The sequence below is a fragment of the Rissa tridactyla genome, chromosome 7 (assembly GCF_028500815.1).
Source record: "Rissa tridactyla isolate bRisTri1 chromosome 7, bRisTri1.patW.cur.20221130, whole genome shotgun sequence".
Lineage (NCBI taxonomy): Eukaryota > Metazoa > Chordata > Aves > Charadriiformes > Laridae > Rissa > Rissa tridactyla.
In genome coordinates, this window is record NC_071472.1 from 2,840,276 (window position 1) to 2,861,762 (window position 21,487).

At 38.5% G+C, this 21,487-nt stretch overlaps 1 protein-coding gene across 1 annotated transcript in view; it reads right to left on the bottom strand.

Annotated features, from left to right (window-relative positions):
- Positions 1–21,487, bottom strand: part of KIF5C (kinesin family member 5C) — an 85,276-nt gene that overhangs the window by 36,998 nt on the left and 26,791 nt on the right. The window contains exons 3-10 of the mRNA XM_054210196.1: positions 16,211–16,284; positions 12,013–12,117; positions 9,340–9,388; positions 8,368–8,423; positions 7,385–7,472; positions 5,263–5,387; positions 3,381–3,485; positions 2,889–3,037 (exon numbers count right to left, since the gene is read on the bottom strand). Coding sequence (XP_054066171.1) covers positions 2,889–3,037; positions 3,381–3,485; positions 5,263–5,387; positions 7,385–7,472; positions 8,368–8,423; positions 9,340–9,388; positions 12,013–12,117; positions 16,211–16,284 — 751 coding nt within the window. The remainder of the gene's footprint in view (positions 1–2,888; positions 3,038–3,380; positions 3,486–5,262; positions 5,388–7,384; positions 7,473–8,367; positions 8,424–9,339; positions 9,389–12,012; positions 12,118–16,210; positions 16,285–21,487) is intronic.

Genomic DNA, 21,487 nt, shown 5'->3' on the forward strand with positions numbered 1-21,487 from the left:
AAAAATGCCACACCGTTAAGTTTATCGACTGCATTACCCCAATGATGGATGGAGTACTTACTAGCAACTAAAATTAAAAACAATATAAAAACACAAGAAAAGATGGAGCAGAAAAAGAAGAGACCGACTCCCCACTAACAGAGGAGCACATGCATGTGTTGATTAGTTTAAGTGGCCTGTGAAGATGAATTTTACTCCTAACACTTATTTTAATGGTGATATAATTCTTCCTTGCTCAGAAAGATGGAGGAACCAGTAATCACCCATGACTCATATACCTTGCCTTTAATGTTATTCAGGCCCTTAATACTGTCAGATCAGAAAAATGAAACACCGCAACCGAAGAGCCTGTAAAAGAAACCGTTTCCCGTAGACAGCAATATTCCTATCCAAAATGCTGACACATAACACTATGTGTGTAAAGTCTGCGTGCTGCTCTGCAGGCCCAGTACATCACCAGTCCTCCTACTTGTATTTCCTTTCTTACAAGTGCATGTTCTCCACAAGGAACTCCCATTTCAGCCCAATTCTATAGCTTGTAAGCAAACAAACAAAAACCCCCCAATAAACCCCAACCAAGCACTCTCAGGAAGTATTTAGCTATTTCCCCGGTTCTTTCAGCTGACATCCCAGTCCTCAGTAAGGAACATCTTTACAATGTTCCTCTTCTAGAAAAGTGTTAGTCACGTCACATCACTCCAAGCTCTGCTAGCCAGGATGCGTGGAGTTGTTTTAAAAAATATTTTGCTCCAAACGGAAAGGCAAGTTTTACCCATTACTGTAAAGAGAAACAAAACCAAGAGAAATGTAAACTGAAATAACATGGAAACTGGACTTCCTCTACACAGAATTCCTCAAATAGCCAAGCATACAACTTCCCAGAGAGCCTGGAGCGCTGCTACACGTTACAGAGCAAAAGCAAACCCCCTTTAATCTAGATTTAAAACAATAATTTAAAAAAAGCTAGGCTACCTTTTAATCCCCTTGATCTGAACTACTACATTTTACTGCTTACGTTTCTGTTTACTTCAAACCATACCTGCAGACAGGGAGTTCTGCACAGCAGCAAGCCAGCGGGAACCTAACACAGCACCTACCCATCTATTGAAAACTGAATGCCCCTGCGCTGCGTTACTGCCCTGGAGCCTTATCCAGAACGGATTATCAGGAACTTCGGGATGGCATTTCTGTTCTAGAGAGGTGTAAGATTCACACTCGTCTGAAATCACCTGCAGTCAGAAAATCGTACGTGGGGAGGTTTAAACTGTGAACCATCAAAACATTTAAAATTTAACCATCAACAAAATATGTGCAGCTCATTATACTTCAGAACGGTTAATTATCTTTATTTAACTACTGTATCTTAATATTTGCATTTACTCAAAATATCTGTGATGCACATTATAATATATGGGATTTCAGTAGAAGCTTACATCTTCAATAACTTAGACTTACGTTCATCATACAACGGTGAATTAAAACTGCATAGCAACCCTTAACTCGATTATATGTTAACAATCACTTTTCCATTAAAACTTTCTGCAGCGACCTGTGATGTTCCAACTCCGGGGAGTTTTTCCTGCATGCTGTTATTAAGCGAGTAGTTTATAGGAAGAGATTGGAGGAAGTGGTGCTTTTTGCAGCTAACTGGCTTGCAGCGTGGGGGTCCCTCCCCACCTTCCACAAATCCCAGCAGCAGATGACAAGGCCAAGTTCGGACTGGTTCTGGCAACGCCAGATGGAGAGCGTGTTGCAGGGAACCTGCACTAATCCACAACTCGCCGCTAAGAGGGACTGCGCCCAACTGCAGCTGTTTGTCCTGCACTTTTATGTACTCTTATATGAATACACTAAAGGGATCATCTTCCCCCACGAAAATCTAAGAAAAGCTCACATTAAAGGATAAAAGTGGAACAATGAATTAATAGATATTGTCATATTCATCTCTTATACATGATTTTACTTTCCAATATAAAATGCTCCTTAACAGTGTGGGCTTCAATGCAAAAATTATGCATGGTGGAAAACAACCCATTTTCAGGCAAAGACAAATTTATTGTATTGTACAAACTGTTAAATCAATTCTATTTCAAACAATCATAACTTGATAGTATTTTTTCTTTCTGCTATTACACAAAATGAGTAATTTTATAAAGTATCAGAGTTCTCAATTACAACAAAAGCAGTAATTACGTAATGAGCCTGACCTATTTTTGCAAACTTTCCAAATGTATTTCATATGACTATTGCCAACGAACACATATGGAAGAGAAATTTTCTTTCTGAATACTTCCATGCTTATTTTACCCTTGCTTGTTTCTGAAGACTTGTTCCTAAACTGTTAAGATCCTTCAAACATAAAAATGTCCACAAGCTATCACGATAATCTATTGAAGTTGTCAATATTACACTGAGTCCATATTCTTCATTTTTCTTAACGGTTAAAAAATATTTTTTACAACCTAACGATAATCCCTGAGATGCCATTCAAGAAGAAGACACATCTTAAAAGCATCAAGAGCAGCATCAAATAAAGGAAACCCAAACACGTTCCACTGTTAGCCAACAGAAAACTGTCCAATACCATTATCTTCCCCATAAAAGTTCAAAGAACTACGATAATGCTTTGTACTCTCTACAGGAAAAATTACCAGAGCTTCTAAGTAGTGCAGCTGCTGGCCAACATTAACATTTATTTTTATGGTACCACAGGGAATGAAGAGGCAGTTTTTTCAAGTTCTCCAGTACTATTTTTGAACAACTCCAGAAAACCATAACCTCCATATTTTAAAATGCCTACTCGTCTCGTTCCCCTTGGCACAGCTGGCTTGGAACACGTGGAAGAGCCCGAGTAAGAGTCATCCAGCCTAATGCCAAGTAGGACTCACCGCTGTCCAAACATCAGGGTCGACTTTGTTTCTGCTTCGTTGAACACAGAAGGAGAACAGCATATCACGATGGTGGTTCTGCAGTTCCCACCAAGGGAATCCTGAAGTATTCGGGTCATTTTGCTGTCTCGGTATGGAACATGGGTTTTCTAATCAAAATATAAATAAGAGACAAGAACAATTTTTTTAAGTAATGATATCATAATGAGAGAGAACACGAGTCGATAATGACAGGTTTAATGGATTTGAAGCATGCAATCATGAAGAGTAATTGTTTTGATTGTGCTAAGATTGGATAATCACTCAAGTGGAATCACTGAGAATTCGTTTCTTATCTTTAGTAGAAGAGCAAAAGTGTCACAGGTTTGTGGTTGGAAAGCTAATCTTTTCGTGTTTCTGAATTGAAATGTTAGCTGATTTTTTTTATGTGCATGGCAAAGAAACAGATAGATAAAAAGCCATTCTTCAACAACACAAAACAGGATTACTTACAGTTCCTTCTGCCAAGGCAGATATCACATTGCCTAAAGCAGACAAAGACTTATTGATATTTTTAGCTTCGTCAAGAACAGCGCCCTCCGCTCCAGTTTTGCTGACCTACCAAAGAGAGCAGGCAACAGTCAGGCTCAGCTACCAGTGAGCACCTCTACAAATACAGCCACAACGCAGATAGTGCAACCTTTAAAGATGCTCTTGGAAGAAAAACAAAGCAAGCTTATCCTCAGCATAAAGGAGGAGAATTTTTCTATGCACTTTTTTTGTTAGTGGAAGCTTGTAATACTTCCACCTTTCCTCCAGCGTAACAGCAAGTTGACCCTTACTTTGTTCAGGGAAAAGCTGGTAAGCCCGTGTCTCCTGAGGACACTTGGGGACCACTTCTAAGACCAGAGTGTCCATACAGACAGGGAACACCACAGCTATATTCTTAGGGCACACTCAGTGGCACAGCATATGCCACCAAACAAGTATTTTGCCTTTGTATTTTGCTTGCATGGACCAAGAATGTCAGGACAGAAGAAGCGCGATCTTACTCATCCTGAATGCAAGGTTTACTGGTCCACAAACTGGATCCCAAGGTGGTCCAGGCGAGAAGCTTGGTGGCCTGGGACCAGCACTCCTTTAGACAGCAACATGGTTTTACAGTCTTTTCTCTCTCTCTTTTTTTGGAGGATGGGGTGGGTGGGAAAGGGCACGGAAAAGTAGGATAAAGCCACATATTTTTCTCTACATTAAAACTACAGTAGCTGTACTTTCCTCTAGAAATGCCACATGAACATAATTGCATCTTTTAAGTCAATCTACCAAGAAAACCCTTATTTCAAGTTTTCTGTATGTCCAAACAAACAAAAGTGTAGTTTTCAGAGGAGAGTAGAGCCTGATTAGGCCCTCATTTTCTAAACATCACTAGAAGTTTTTAATTTAACAACTAGTGTTATAGGCAATAATAGAAATTAACATGATTAATTACTCTGGTGAATGGCTTCTGCATTGTACTAGTGAGTTATCAACTAGTGTGTCCCCATGAGCATTCTGAAACCTTCCCAGCCTATCAAGCTAAATCTTTTATTTTACTTCTCATTTTCAGAAAGAAATAGAAATCTCTGACCACAATGAGAGACATTGCTTCATCATGAGTAATTATTTTGACACGCACAGTAGTTACCAAGGATCCAGCTTGAATGAAGAATTCCATAGCATTGCAAAATGAATTTTATAATCTATTTAATTTACAGTTAGACAATTTTGAACACTCCAGAAGATGACAGAATGAGAATTGGGAAACAATGACATTTTCCCACTGCAGTGTTGTTCTAGACCATTACACCATTGGTAAACAGACACAAGTTCTTTTCTGGTTAGTATTTTTCTATCTCGCAAGGCAGAAAGAGTCACCACAATCAAGATACTCATTCAGGGAGCTTCAGGTGGACTTCAGCTGTAAAACTGCATTAGCTGCTGTTATTTCTTTGATCTAATACGTGAAATAATTACAGCAAACCTAGAAATAGGCCATGTCTGAATATAAGCAAATTAAAATAGCTGTCTAATTTGACAAATTGCATTAAATTACATTACTTCCTTCAAATACCCATAACTAAATGTGACACTATATAGAAGTACGCTGGTTCAATCCACTTCATTATAAATGAAGATATATTGCAGATTTGGGGTTTTGTATTTCATACCAACAGTTCTCATCTGCTCCTTTACTCCATCCCGCACTAAAAAAAAAAAAAAATTGCCATACTAATGATAATCTAAGATAAAATAAGCTAAGATAACCTAGCTTAGTTTTGCACTGACACAGGTTCACATGATCAGTTTAGCGACCCCACTAGGGTTGTTCAGAAGTTTAGAAAAAAGGGAAGATTACCTTCTCGCTGCCAGCCAAGTCTACCAGGTAAAGCTTTCCACTGAGTTTCTTCTCAGTTTCCACATTCTCTTGTTTAATATTAATGAGGAAGATACTGTGGCTCCTAGAGCTGTGTTCATTCATATCTGCAATCGCATTTGAAAGGTTTTGTTTAAATGACTTTAAAACCTGACACGAAGTTATATTTCATCAGAGCTAGCCTATGGCTAGTATGCTAGTATGAGGCGATTCCCTGGAGAGCCCAGAGCAGCGTACTGACAGCAGTGTCTACACCAAGAGCTGCAAGTAAAGCTCATGGACTACAGAACGAGCTCCTACTTTCTCCCAACAGGACCAAATGAACCCAATTCATGATAAGTGACAGGCCTTTTTTTTGTTCTCCTTCTTTCTTTTTTAAAAGTCTTTTTATTCCCCTGACGCAATAAAATTTGACCAGAAATAGTTAAAAATAACAAAAAAAATCATAGCATAAGACTAATAAAATAACATTTCACAGATACGGTAAGAAATAAAGGGTCTGTCCTTTTATGCTTCTTCAGGAGTATAGACAGCTCACACAAAACACTGCTGTGATCTAACATACACCATTCCGACAGAACTACAATGAGGATGTATGTTTAGCATCCTGGACAGAGCAATAATTGTGAGCTGAGCAGGAGAATTTAAAGAGAAGTAATAATAATTGCATTAAAAAGAAGTTGGGCAGGTCTCAGTGCAGTTGTTTGAGGAGATCTCCCAACATTTTAGCAAAAGTTTTCATCAAAAACTTACTATTTAAATTAAAATTTCAGAGTGATTTTTATTGCTTGTGTAATTACAACTCCTCCTTCACCCAGGCAGCAGGTGAAACACAGGCAGCTCGAGTTTCAGCTCCTACTTACTCTAAGTTTGATTGTACCATATCATGGTTGAAGTTTCATAAAGTAGCAAAAAAGAAAACATTAAGAATCAGTCAACCACTTTCTCATCTGTTTCTCTCTTTTCTGTGTTACTTTAAAATCCACTCCCACCTTTCCCCATTCACGCTCACAGCAATATTTATATTTTTCTGAACCCCCTTTTTCTCCTCCATCTCCAAACCTAGTTTTTTCAATAACACTTCCAAATCTGCTCCTCACCATTTCAGTCTAGGTAAAATTCAATCTCTGTCAACTTTTGTCAGAACTTTTGTGTGTGCACCAAATGCAACAGGTAGTATCGCAGCAAAAGGTGTATTTGGATATTTTTTGTTAAAGTGAATAGCAGAAACAACAGGAGGAAATTTTATGCAGGAAAAAAGAGAATACGTTTCCATTAGTATGATGAGAAAGACATGGGAAAGCTAAAGCAATACAGTATTTACCAAAGCAAGAAGGTAGAGACATGGAAGAGAAAGAAGTTATCTAGTGCAGAATAAAAAATAAAATAAAATTTAAAAAAACCCCACACCACCACCAAAAAACCCCATACCCAAAACTCCACCCCACCACGAAGATTTGAGTTACAAGCTGAGGTTCTGCCAAGCTCACTGCTTGGATCAAAGACGTCTTACAGTATAAATTGGGAAACTGGCCAAAGATTCCTGCCCTTTCCATCACTGTAACGCTAGTAGCCTGCACGCAACACAATGTCAACACATTTGGCACAGCCTGAATATTCTCTTTTTAAGTTGAGGAAGATTTGTTTGCTTTGCCATCATTGGAACTCAACCCAAGTCACCACTTCACTGGGACAACTCGCAAGAGTCTGCTAACTGCTCTGCAGTCTTTGCCTGCCATTTGACCAGTGAATTGCGCTGAGTTCTTGACTTGTAGCACAAAGAAGAATGTACATACATAATTTCAGTTTTACATAATTTTAAAATATCTATACTATATGTGACAATACATATTTTGATGTTTTATATAGCAATACTTAATAATGCCATATATTAAATTCAGGAGTTGTCAAAGCTGAAAATCAATAAATGTTTCTGTATGCAGTGAAGCGGTAAAAAAAATACAGCTCTATTAATTTTAGAGCGTTATAATTTGTGCATCATTACATCGTTCATCTAAGTAACTCAAAGCCCTCTGCGCACACGAAGAATCAATACATCACCAGGAAGCTACAACCACCCACACTTTACAGCCAGAACACTTACTTGTAACGGCTACATGACGATTAGCTTTCCCTTCATCAATGACATCCAAAACTTCTTCAGGACTAGATACAAATCTTTCTGTACAACCCTAGAAATACGCAAGTCGAACATAGAAAAGTTTAGGAAGTGTCCTAGTACTCCAAATGCCATCAGGAAGAATATTTAGCACTAATGAACAAAATAATTAGAAGAGCCATCAGCAGCCAACATGATCATTAGCGAGGCAATGGACCAAAACATGCCTTTATATGACTTTCAGGAGGACTCCACAGGATAACTTAAGGGACAATTTTCTTTCACAAGATTAAAGACTCGGTCAGATCCAAACATGCAGTAGAAAAGAGTTTCTACATGTAGAACACATGGAATGATATGGCATATATTCCTGTTACTAATTCGGGTTAAATTGCATATCCAAATTAGTTTTTCTCTCTCAAACTACAAGACAAGATGCATAGCCCTTATTCTCTGCCTTAATGCAATATTACTGAAGGAATTATTTTATCAAATTTTTTTGTCCTCCCCAGGATGAAACTAAACAGAATAATATTATATGTATTTTATTAAGACACATATGTTCATAAAAAGTATATTCCATTTAAGTGAGGGCCCAGGATGTCATAAAAAAAAATCCTAACCCAACACATCTGTTGTAAAATATTGCGAGATTACAGCATCTATGCAACAAAATCTTAGCGAACAAAATTCTTCAAGATATTCTCTTTCATATCTGACATGAATGAGAATATGAATACATAAAATTTAACACCATACTACCAAAATGTAAATGTTTAAAGTCAGGAAAATAAAGCAAACATGGTTCAAGCCCATTAATATTTCAGGAACCAATACTACTTGAACATTCAAGACTCCAAACACGAGTTGAATTATTTCAGCAAACACACTGTGATACAAATGGAAATGTGTAAATAAATGCATATGTGAGAAAGAACGAAAAACTGAGCATCAAATTTTCCTTATACCTTAACATATGGGACTCTGTTTTTATCTTCATGTACAGCGAGGTTTGTCTTTGACACTACAAAAAAAGATGTAGATCATTAGGAATATTCCACAGGTAATAATGTGTCAACTATAGGCATGAGAGACAAATACTGTGAATGTACTAAATTTGTAAATGAGAATTGTAGTCACTTCCCATTCCTTATGAACTGCCAGTATTTCTGCTATATAAAATTTGTTTCTTGTTCTGTCAGTCTTGTACCTGTTTCTTTAAAGTTAACTTTAGGGCACAAAAGCTTTCGTTTACTGCTTGTATTAATAAAATAAACACAGAACGAATCGGATTTTGCCAAGGCAGCAAGAATTTCAAAATAGACAGAAGAACTCACTGGAATTCTGAAAAGCTCAGATACACGTTCCTGGTTTTGTGTTACCATTAGCATACATTTCTCTGTCTTCAGACTGATTCACACGCATTTCACACTTTCATTAACATACAGCACGCATATACAGGCACAAATTGTAAAAGAGATAGATCCCTCCAAACCAACTCTACCTAACAGAAGCAAAGCGAGGAATAAGTTGAACCGAATGTATACTAAATTTAATAAAATTTAACAAGCTGTTGCTTGTCCTCACTGTCCCTTGCCAGCGCTTTCATAGTCCCACAAACAGAATACTATATAAATTTTTTAATTACAGGTTTTTTTCTTTAAGAATATACATTGCCAACGTGGCTCAGACCTGCCTTGAAGTCTGTAAAATTCTCTGTACTCATTGATTTGTAATAAAGCTATGTAGCACTGCAGAGGTAGGTGCGCAAGAGTCAGAGATCAGATGACTTCAACTGCAAAATTCTCTTTCACAAACCCAGTCATACAGCTTACACTTAAATCGCTCTCAAAGAAAGTAACTGTTTCCCCTTAAGCGTTGGTTGAAGGCACTATACCCAGCCAAAACATACTTAGTCCCCTAAGAAATGCAGAACTCACCATCGAGTAGGTCCCTTATTTTGTCCAAATATATCTCAAAGTAGGAAACCTAATTAAGAAATCATAAACATCACAGGTTTAAACTTTGGCAATTTAAAAATCGCAATACCTATATTTCTGTATCTGTCAAAACAAAAAGCACCAAACTAGAAATAAACCCCACCTCCCACAGAGTTTGAATTACATCTTTCATGTGAACGTACTTGTATTTTGAATGATTTACAAGTCATTGATCTTTCTCCATTTATCAATGATTCATCAGGAAAGTATACAAAAAAACTTCAGACAAATCTTTTCTTCTTTTCTTTTTTTTTTTTTTATATAGGCAAAATTGACAAAAATATTGAACAGAATCAAATCAATTAAGCTACTATCATATTAGTACAGCTGCATCATGAGAAGGGTCAGGTTCGACAGCTGTAAGAGATGTATTGATATTCACAGCACAAAAGCAGACGGCACCTTCAGTGGTTTGACATACAACTTACATAATGTAAGCAATATATGTTAAATCAAACTTTTAAATGAAGCATATGTAAAAGTTCTGTCTTGAATCAAGCCACAAAGAAGAAACTGAATATGAGCTGTTCTGTAACAGAGAGACAATTGTCCGCAAAAAAAAAAATACAACCCAAACACGATCAAGGAGAGGGAGAATGAATGAATGACTCTCAATAAAAGGGTATTCAACTCACAGAAGCAAACAGAAATGTGTTAGGGGCGTGGTGCTTGACCATACCCTAAATAAGCTTTATCCAGGGATTACTTAGGTAGAATACTAGATGGCTAAATTCTAGGTATCAGTAAACTCTAGCTATTTAGTAAAGTATTGTGTTGTCTCATGTGAAAAATAAATTATGTCTAGTTTTTTGTCTTCCTATGTGACAACAGATATATTTTGTTTTTGTGCATTTACTTCACCCATGTCCCATTTAAATCCATTCTCTGGACAAGCTCATTTCAACAGTCCAGTTCACCCAGCCTTAACTCGCGTGCTTCACATTATCCTATTAACACACTGCTGAGGACCAACAGACACAGGAGGTACCCAGTTTCCCCCCTATTCTAAATGGGTCTCTAATAAAAAGGGAGAGAAAGAAATTATATTAATTTTCAACGTTGGCTCAGTTATTAAAAGAGTCTGACAGTTTGGTTAAATTCTTGCTCCCAATGACAGAACATGCATTTCTCTCACTGACAGCTCCTTGTATAATCACTCACTCATTCATAGCTATTTAGGCAGCTTTTCTGTTAAGATATTCATAAACGTCAACTCTGATAGGAAACCACTGAAACAATTCAGCGCCGGCAGAACATGTTTTATAAAGTGATAATCTTCTGCCAGGACAGGAATTTACTACGTCTTGTACAAGGGGGTCCCCATCTGTGCTATCGAAGTGTATCCAAGTGCTATCAGTAGAATAGCAATAGCCACAGGACAGCTTTACGGATGATGAAAAGAAATCAGTGTCGCTCCTATGGAAGCCATTTCTAGGAAAATTCTGAGGCATCTCTTCTTAAGGAGCTCAATATTTTACAATCTAGATTCTATTAAAATATTTAGATGGTTTATTTGTACTTCGTAAGGCTGCTTCTTCTGTCTGTACTTCATGAGCACCCCCCCCATGAATGGGCACTGATATAGATAAATATATATATACACACACACATATACCCCCAGAAGTGCTTCAAGGGCTTTAATGCAAGCAGCACTAAAAGGCCACTCATCTCTAAGCTTTAGGCCCAAGAGGGACAGAGGAGGAGAGCTCCATTCTCAGAGAGCATCACCTGGTCACCGCAGGAGAAGGAACAGTGTTTTCACACTCTGCCTGCGCTCAGGTACTTAACTTTACTGACGCCATCCAGGTATATTTTGTGTGTTTTGGGGGAAGGATGATACAGAGGAGTACTTAATTTTTCCTGCAACCCACTGGGTAATTTTACTGATGTCTGCTCAGAAGGAAGCTGTATCCTGACCCCAACTCTGCCAGATGGACCAATGCCCCCCCATGGCTGAGAGCTCCCCAGGAGACTGGATGAACAGTAGGAATTAAAGGTCACCCAAAAAATTTGAGCAATCATACGGTTGGGATCGAGATAGTGACACAGAAAAACATAGCAGCTGTTCAAATCAAGACTTAGACCACCATTCTTAAGGAACCTATACATAAACTTTTGAGCTAAAAATTACTTCTAAGCATCCTTCCGTAAATTGCCTGAAGCCATCTTTCCTCCATTTCAATGGAGGACTGTGTATATCCTTGAGAAAGGAACAACGTGTCAGAATTCTCACAAATGTCATGCAAATCAATGGTATTTATGGTCACAACTTGTGGGGCTGAGGTACAGTCTTTGGAGAAGCTGCAGTGAAATAAGTGTGTTATTTCTTACCAAGTTGGTTAGCCTACCAACTGCGGTGAGAGACAAGGCAATCAAAGGACTAACAAACCTGAACCAAAAACACACTCCAAAAAAATTTCTATCAAAGGGTATTAACTGTATGGGATTATTCCTAGTAAATATCCTGGGCAGAATAATGGGGGGTTGTTTTGAGTTAAAAAAGGGAGAATGGAAAACTTCTGCAGCATAATGTTATAGCGTGAATGCAGATTTCCCGTCCAGCTTGACTTTCTTCCATCCGACCCATTACATAATGCATCATTCTGCATTTACCTTTATATGAAACTCCAGGTTTTCATCCATGGAATAGATGTGATCAAAGATGTCATGTGCAATTCTTGGAATGATTCCCATGAGCTGAGGGTCGTGCAGCTTCCCCTGCGGACACAAAACCAAACCGTAACTCGGAAAGCCTTGCTCAGGCACATGAGAGGAGGAAGCCTTGTGCAAACACACCTTCCTCCAGTGGACCCCTATGAACATGTCTGCTGCTTTGGGGAGGATTTGCTTGATATAAGTGCACCAAAAAGGTGGCAGAATGACTCAACGTGCTAGCACTCTTCACCTGACAGAGCACCTATTTGTTTTGTCAGCTCCTGCCATTTGCCAAGCGTGCTGCCCTGCCGCTATCTACACTGTCACTCTCCCATTGAAGACAGAGGAATAAACAGTTCTCCCAGTTCAATCAGATATTTGGAAACATGTCACAAGCAAGAAGTATTAAAGCATTTTGTTTCTCTTTCACCACTATGCTAGAAAAGCTAAAGGGAAATCTGGGTTGCGGGGATTTGGGGATTAGAGTAATATATTCTGATTTGAGCTTGCTGGGCCTGTTGCCAGAGAACTGTGCCTTACAAACACGACTGTTCTCCATGTTAATATGCACAACTACCTTCCTCTATTCTTTCAAGAACTGAGTATTAAATAAAAACAACAATTTCCCTGGCTGCATGGCTCCTTTTAGTTGTATTACTCTTTTTGAAAAAGGCAGACACATACAGGAAAGCTAACACTTGAAAACTGAATAGAAATATTAACTTGAAATAAAAACCTTTTCTGACTACAGCACACACTGTATTGTTATTTCCAAATGTTTTATCAAACTGGTTAAACATGCAATAACAAGTCAATAGTTGGAAGACTCCATCAGAACACAGAGTCTAGAAACTCTAATATACCTTTTGAATATATCTTTGTCCAAGTAATACTGCCCGTATCAGCACAATAAAGCATCTTACTCCAAAGAGTGGCAGGGAATTATTTTTATTTTTTTTAAATATAGTGGGTAGCCATACAATTCCAAATCATGGGAATTCAGATTTGATCTGTGTCCTGGTTTGAGATGGAACAAAAAAAAAAAAACAAACAATTTTCCTTTTCAGTAATTTTACTTTTCAGTCAAGTCTGTTCTAAGTGACTGCACTCTCTGAAATCAACGGCATGTTTTTCAGACAGTTCCTGCCTCTAGCAGAGATATGGCCTGACGTTTATAGCGAATACCAAGGAACGGTATGCAAAGAGGCTCTTGCCTACACTTATTACTAAAACAGCCAAGGTCAGCTCACTTTTATTTGCCACGTTGGAGGGTCGGAAGTGGAAGAATGTAGAGGGGTCACACATGCGGGGAGAAGCAGACAGGGCAGATGACCCAAAACTGACCAACAGGGTATTGCATCCCATCGGCATCATGGTTGGTATAAAGCTGAGGGATCAAATGGGTCAGCCCCCTCTTCTTCAATGGCCAGCGTCTCTGTTCTTCTCGTTTTAAGTTGCCAGCACTTAGCCCCATCACACAGCGCTGTTACTGAGCAGAGACTGCAATACAATTTTCCCACTCTCCATCCCTTCCTCCTGAAGAAGTCCTTGAAAAGCTCACTGAAACCAGCAGACTACCCTTTATTACTGCACAGAGAGTTTTCCCACAGAGGGAAAAGGAGTTTTTCTAGAGTAAACAGAGATTTGCAGGTATTTCTTCAGCACACATTAATGCAACCAAGGGTATGTCTAGGCTATGTAGCCCTGCAGGAGGCATGATTCCTAAGGCAGCAGAGGCAGAGGCAGCTACAGGAGAAATGCTAGAGCTGTGCACCAGGATCACTGCACTACGTAAACCTTTCCCCTAATAATCGCTTGGGCTCTGGATAAGTGACAACTTATAAAAGTATTTAATTAAACATTCTATCTTCAACAAGCCCCCTAATAATTATGTTTTCCTTTACATAGCCTTCTCTAGCTCAGAAGAGAAAGCAACCTGTAAAACATGATTAAGTGTGCATGTAACTCAACCATTGCATCTACAACTTCTTGGGCTTGGGTTTTCTATTTAAGTCAGTAGAAACTTCAGTGAAGCGAGACCCCATTCAACGCTTTCCAAAGAAAGAGTTAAGATCTTTAAAACAATGTAACACCAGCACTCTGTGACATATTGATAAAAAATATATCATTTTTACTTTGTTATCCATGGATTTTTATTAAAACGAGATGACTGAAGCAGGTCCCACTCTCATTTACGGAGACCATAAACTGGGAGGGAAGACAAAGGTAAAGGTAGGCTATTCACTGGAAAGCTGAAACAAAATATATTTAAAAGAAAAAAAAAACACAACAGTTTCATGGATTTAGCTGTAACCTCAGAAAGAGTTTGGAGAAATGGGCTGCTGCTGCCATGCTGACATTGCAGTTAGTGAACTCCCCCAAAGCACCAGGACAGAGAGTTCTCTGCTCATTAAAGCCTCTCATTTTAATAAGAACACTAATTTCCACATTTAAACATAGCGGGCAGGCAGTAGTTAGTGAAGTGTAACATTTGAGGCAGTGCTGTTTTATTTCCGGATGTTGACATAATAACTACAACCGATAGGGACTTAGCATTGAAAACTACTATAAGGTCAAAGCTGAGCAATTCAATCTTATGGGCAGAAATACGTAATTTTTAAGACAGTTTTGGTTATATCCTGCTATACAGGTTGGCAAATGTTTTATCTAGCACAGAAGACAGACCTATGTATGTCAGAAAGCTATCCTGGCTATATTATACTACCGTGTCCTGTTTAAGCTTACCACTAACACTACGAAGCATTTCACATTTCACAGAAAATCCTCCATAACAGCTTTACCAAGAGGATTTACTATTGCTTCAACTACAGACTATTTTTTTCTTCCACAACATACTTTAGCAACTTTACAAGAGGATGTTCAGTTAAAAGGGGGATTAAAACTGAATATAGACCTGATTCCACTTTAAAATGACAGCTTTTTTTTATTAAATAAGTAAAACAGCCATTTTTCTACAGTCATTTTCTTTATCACAGCTTGTAATTCTGAATATAAATTGGCTTTAAGAGATCTTTCCCCATGCCATGTGGAAGCACCAGCTCAAGCCCTGCAGACATTTTGATTTAATTACATTCAGAGCTGGTGGATTACTCAGCCATTGTGCCATCTGTGAGGGCTGAGCTAGCGATTTCCCCCCATCCTCACAAGGACAGACTTAATTAGACATGAGGCATCAGTTATTGCATCCTCCAGGAAAGGAGCAACTGTGGCAATCGAACGGCAATTTCACCAGGGCCTGTTGGCTCGAGAGAATATTGCTTTCCATCTCCTTTAACCTTCAGGTTAGGTAGGTCACCCGTGTTAATCGTATAGCAAAAACCATCTGATGCTGTTAAACAAACGAAAGCTCATTTTTTCCTTTCATTTAGCAAAACTTCGCTGTAGCCCTCCTGTATTAAAGTTCACAGTTGAACTGGAATGCTCCAAGACATCCAGCTTGTACAGCATTGTGATGGAACAGTCCTATGCGAGGATTAAATGCTTGAATGATCCGCCTTTTTTAGCAAGAGACTAAAATATCTAAATATCTTCTAACTGAACCATTTAAAAAAAAAAAAAACCACAGGAAAATACCCTACACTCTCACACCTCACATAGCAGATATATAAAAAGACTAAGGACCTCAGCCACTGGAATTTGGTATAATTTGGCATTCTTCTCCTCCAAAGCAACAATTCTCAAATTCATCCATCTGTGCTGCAGCATGCGAGAGTGGTATTCCCAGAAGGGGAGTGAAAATGAGAAAACCAATAACCCAGGCATGAATTTTCGTAATCCTGCATGCCAGGGAACTCTACAGACCCTTATTACTGTTTTCATTTGTGGATTAACACATCTCACTCAAAACCTTTAAAATATACACATACCTAAACTGTTATGACAAATACAGAGAAGCTATACTTGGTATTTTTGACTCAGTATTTGTTAGTTTAGGTAGGTATGTATAGACATCTCTTGAAAAGAACTCTACACTGAAAGAAATACTACAGCTTAAAAGGCAGTAGAAGCTAAACATACCCAGATTGCTTTTTATATGTCACTCACAGCTGAGTGCTCCAGATAGCGGGCTTGTTCAGGTAATTGGTACATATAATTCTACTGCTGCTACCAAACTCATTTAATTTTGCCACTGTACCTCCATAGTATGCGTTTTTCCTGATGATGTCTGTCCATAAGCAAAGATTGTGCCATTGTACCCTTCAAGGACATCTGCAAGAAGAAGGAAAACAATTAAAAATCATACTGGCGGTTTAGCTGGATTATCAGCATTTTATAAGTCTTCTACAATGTTGAAGCTCAATTAGAAAATAGTTTGCACAATAAAGAATGGGGAAAATGTAACAAAGCTAACCATCTCTAGGGAAAAAAAAATCATAACCAAATGTAACTCAGAGAATTACAGAATTATTGACTTCTCTTTCACTTTCCTGGAAAAATCATCTCTGGACACTAGATACTACCCAATATATCTCTGTAACATGGAAATGCATTTTAAACCATTATATAACAGAGAGAAAATTAAACAAATTCATACTTTTTCTACTACTATAACACCCTCAAGATTTCATGGCCTCATTAATTTCCAAGCTCGTCTGCAAAGCAGGAGAGCAAAGCAAGAAGAAAGTCAGACAAAGAGGAATTGGCTTTATTGAAAATATACTTCACTCAAGGCAGAATAATTTTATATTGCATTAAGATATAAAAATACCCATTTTTAACTTTGCAGTGGTTAATGCCTATAGTAGCTTTCAGAAATACAGGAGTGTTGTAAACCAGCTGGTTCTTACGCACAATCCCACGTCCATTCATTGCCATTGAAAGGATTAGAGTTGGACTTGCTCCAGGCAAGTGAATTTAAAGTCTTAAGGAGGGCCACCTATTTATGCAGCTTTCATGTAAAAAAATAGAATAATACTTATTATAGTTGCTAATAAAGAACAAAGGAAACCTTCAATCTAAAACCTGGTGGTGATAACCCTGTGCTGCCCCCCATCAGCCTCCTCCGAGAGACCCCCAGCGCCCCGAGGGCGGTAGGAAGGACGCTGCCAGGTGCTCCGCTTAGGGACACCCACCTTCCCCTCGCCACCGTGCTCGATGCTCTTGTGGGAGCCAGTGGCATCATACTTGGCACCGGAGCTCTGCCATGGGCCTCTGGAGCAGAAACACCAAACACAGGGGGAAGCCAACAGCGCAGAAGAAAAGCAAAAGGAAAGCTGGACTCTTGCAGCTTGCAGAGGGGACTAGAGAGCAGCCACCATCTGGCAGGGCAGAAAGTTTCCTGTCCATGGCCACTTCCAAACGCATCTCCTGCTGTTAGAGTTGGCCTTTCTGCTTCTGAAATATGTTACATTTCCCACCCTCTACAGCTATACTAATAGAGACTACCCGGAGAAAAGAGTATATGCTGTGCGTGTATTTACAGTAAATATACACACATGACTATATTATATATTATTACATATAATGTCATATATATTACATTTACACATACAGTCTCCTTATTTGTATCTCCATATGTATGTATGTAGATGGTCCAGATAGGAAGGATAATTAAATAAGATACATTAGAAAAAGATAAAAAGAATGGAGAAAGAACAAGCATGAAAAAATTCATAGAAAAAACACACAAAGGTGATTTTCAAAGAAACTAAATGGATTTTAAAAAAGGAAAGGGCAAGAGATCTTTTTCAAAGGCAACTGCTACACAGACCCACATTTCCTGTACAGCAACAGTGAGTAAGGATGAAATTGGAATGAAGCCATTTAAAAATATATAGTCTAATTAAACACAGAGCATAACTGTTTAAGTTGTGGCAGAACTATTTTGGGGAACTGAAGAGGACAGACATGCCAGGGGTTGCATAGACCTCCACAGAGTATCGCTGGGTAAATTTTTCAAATCTTGAACTCTAGAAGAAAGACAAAGCTAGAGACTATAATTACTGTCATTCTGGTATTAACATTTTGTATGAATTTAGCATCCTCATCTGTTTATAAAAATAGAGACACTGCTTATTCTTGCTTTAAGGAGACAAAGTTTAAAATAAAGAAATATAAATAATAATTGCAAAGATAAAAACACAGATGTGCAGCCATAGATGCAGTGCTATCTTGAGTTCATGCCTTTGACCCATAATTTCACCAACAGGCTTCAAAGTGGCACCAAGTTTCATATTATTGGTATTTCAAAACATTCATTCACCAGTTCTTTTCTGAAGGAAACATTAATTTTCATTTCAGTACAGGATGAACTTGAGTGGGAGGGAAGGGTTACTCCATTGGTAGCTTGAAGAGCTGGCGAGCCTCCCTGCTAGCCCTCTGGCTCCACCCCCTTCAAAGCCCATTCACTTGAACTTCTGGGGGTGCAAATTTAACAGCATTTTTTTACAAGGAAACCCCAATGTATACTGAGCATTGCCTTTGGAAGTCATTAAAGTATGAACAAAAGAAAATTAGCTGCTTAGCAATTTCCTGAAGATTGTTGATGATTAAAACTTTAACACGAATTCTGCTAGGAGCTCCACTCAACTCACACTGATGGGTCTAACTTGGGCGAACCAGCAGAAACACGGAGCGCAGGACCAAGGAGGTAGAGACAGAGGCGCAGCCGTGGATCTGCAGCATGAGACCAGTGGCAGTAGCTCACAGGAGATTGGACTGTTATCTTGTTTTTAATACAAAAATATTGTTTCCTTTTTAAAATCTAATCAGATTAATACTAAATTTCAATATAGCCTATAAGAAAGGGAACGTTTAATGCAACTCTATTTGAAATATTTTAAATAAAAAGCTTACTTGACACTTTTCTTACTAAACATAGACACATCTAAGCAGAACAGGGAGGGAGTGTATTTAACTTTTGAGACTAGATCCAGTTGCAAGTACTCCATATCTGTTGTATGTAGAAGGTTCCATCTTTGTTAGACAGCAAAGAAAGAAAGTATTCGCATTTTGACATTTTATTCTAAATTAAAATCTAGCTAGAAGTTGGAAGGTTTGTTTTTTTCTTTAGATGAAAGCAAATCACGTTTGGAAGGTGCACAGAACCAGAATTTCAAAGGTGCTTAGGCATCAAAAAATATAAATAGTTGTCCTAGGAGGAAGTCAGAAATCCTCAAGCAAACATGTGCAACTCCTTTTTGTTTCTAAAATATCACCTAGCATCCAAATACCTTTTAAATTCTACCACAGGACAGTTAGGCACAATCTACTTCACTACTACTATTTCAAATTTTTGCCAAACTTGGTTCACGTTTTAAAAAAAAAGGTTGAATTAAAAAAAAAAAAAGGCTTATTATCTCCAGGTGAATGCAATGTACAATGTCAGCTTTATACTGGTACACAGCCTAGGGGGGAAATAACCTGATTAATCTACTGTTATGTAAGAAAATTGCTCAGAATTTGCATCAAGGTATACTAAGATACATCACTGTTTGAGGAAGCACAGATAAGCAATTTACCTTCCCAATTAGCAAAAAATACCTTATTCTATACAAAAAAAAACCCCACAGTCCTTTGCGTCACCTGCAATTAAAAAAAGTCAGTGGTCTCTGTGGTAGAAGAGGTTATTTTAGTTAGAAGACTTTCCACCTTAAAATAAAATAAACCATCTGTCAACTGGATAAAGAGAGAAGGCAGATGCTGACAGAAACAGCCTGCACAAAACTTAAGAGCAAAGGAGAGGGGGGAAATAACAGATGAACAAAGTGACCGAACAAAGATCAATTGGGATTTTTACGTAACTCATACCAAACAAAATAAGAACAAGTGCTTTTTTTAATTCCTGGTCCAACTCTCTCTACAATGACTTTCAGTTTGATTTGCTCTCCCCACAAAAGCCAGCTACTTCACTCAGCCACTCAGCTGCTGCCAGATGGTGATTTTCCTGACGAGGATGGATAGGACAAGTAGCAACAGTCTAAAACCACAGCCCTTGTGTTGGGGCTACAACACGGACTCACTCGGGTTAGGGACCCAGAAAGTCTTTCCAGCAGCACCAGAGTCCCAGCAGAGCTCTGCAACAGGTCACCAAGGGCAGCTGTGGACTGGAGACCTTTCAAATGGACCACTGACAACTATAGGAGTCTTAATGGCAAGAAGACAGACCGAGTGGTTTTATGGCAGTCCTTTCAGCTTCATTTCTACAACCAAATTTTTAGCTCCATACTTATCTTTTCCATCTCTAAACTTTCTAGTTCTACGACACAGCATCTGAGGCCCATATTTGTAACCAGAATAGAAGGCCAATAAGCTACCCAGTCTGAGAGCAACCCCACCACCTAAAAAATTATTAAAGCAATTTTCCCCTCCTCACAGGACACACAAATGCACAGATGTTCACATGTTCACAGCTCCAGTGCTCAGCAATATATGGCCATTATGTATTCTCCCCTCAATGTAGGAAAGATGCAAAATCCAGATACACACATCCATCTGTGTAGACTGAGAAGATAAAGTTGTTTGCTGGCAGTAGAAAGCAATGGGAAACAAAGCAAAAGTGGTGGCAATCACACACTATTGTTCCCTTTCAGATTTAGCGATATTTCTTACTTTGGTGAAAAAAATTCAAACACAAGTTCCCCAAACTGTGTTGATATGCACCAGTGATATTTCCCCACCCGCTTCCACTACTGGTACCTCTGCCCTTGGCAGCACCTTGAACAAACACCATCCCAGTGCCCAGCCCGACGTAAACTGCTGTAACAAACAGATTGCTTCTCCTCCTCTAAAAAGCTCCCCGTTTCTCATGTTTTTCACATATGGAATGTGAAATACTTTGACTTAGTCACTGAGCTGTTTACTTAAGCCTAATCCCACTTCTTTAGTGAAAAAAACCTCATTGAGATCATTCTCATTGTCAACATAGTTATTGTAACCATTGTTTTAGAGACTGTTAGGCCAGCTGGCATTTTCTGTAATAACATTAATCACAATGAAACCATCAGCCATTTCATGGGAGTATAATGAAATCTGATAACAAATGGCAACCTTGAAAAGCTATCTAAAAAAGTCTCAAAGATTTAAATAGTGCTCCAAGTTGTAATGCACTCAGCTCATATTTCCATGTAGTAAATTACATTGTTCCATTCTATCAGAAACAGCCCAGTACGTTTCACATTCTTCACTTTATTAGGCTTTAAACTGGAAATTAAACATAAGGAAATGTAAACCCAGAGCTCAAAAATATCACTCCAGTAATGTTGTGCTCTCCCTCCCTGTCTTCCACTCTCTTTCTCTCCCCCCTCTCCCTTTCTCTCCTTCCCCATCCCTCTCCTCTCTTTCTCTCCTTCTCTCTTTTTTTCCCATTTCTCTTTCTCTTTTCCTTTCTTCTAGACCCTTCCCCCCATCAAACTTGTCTTTCAAGGTATCTAAAAGGTCTAAGTTAACACACATGAAAAAGTATGTTTGAACT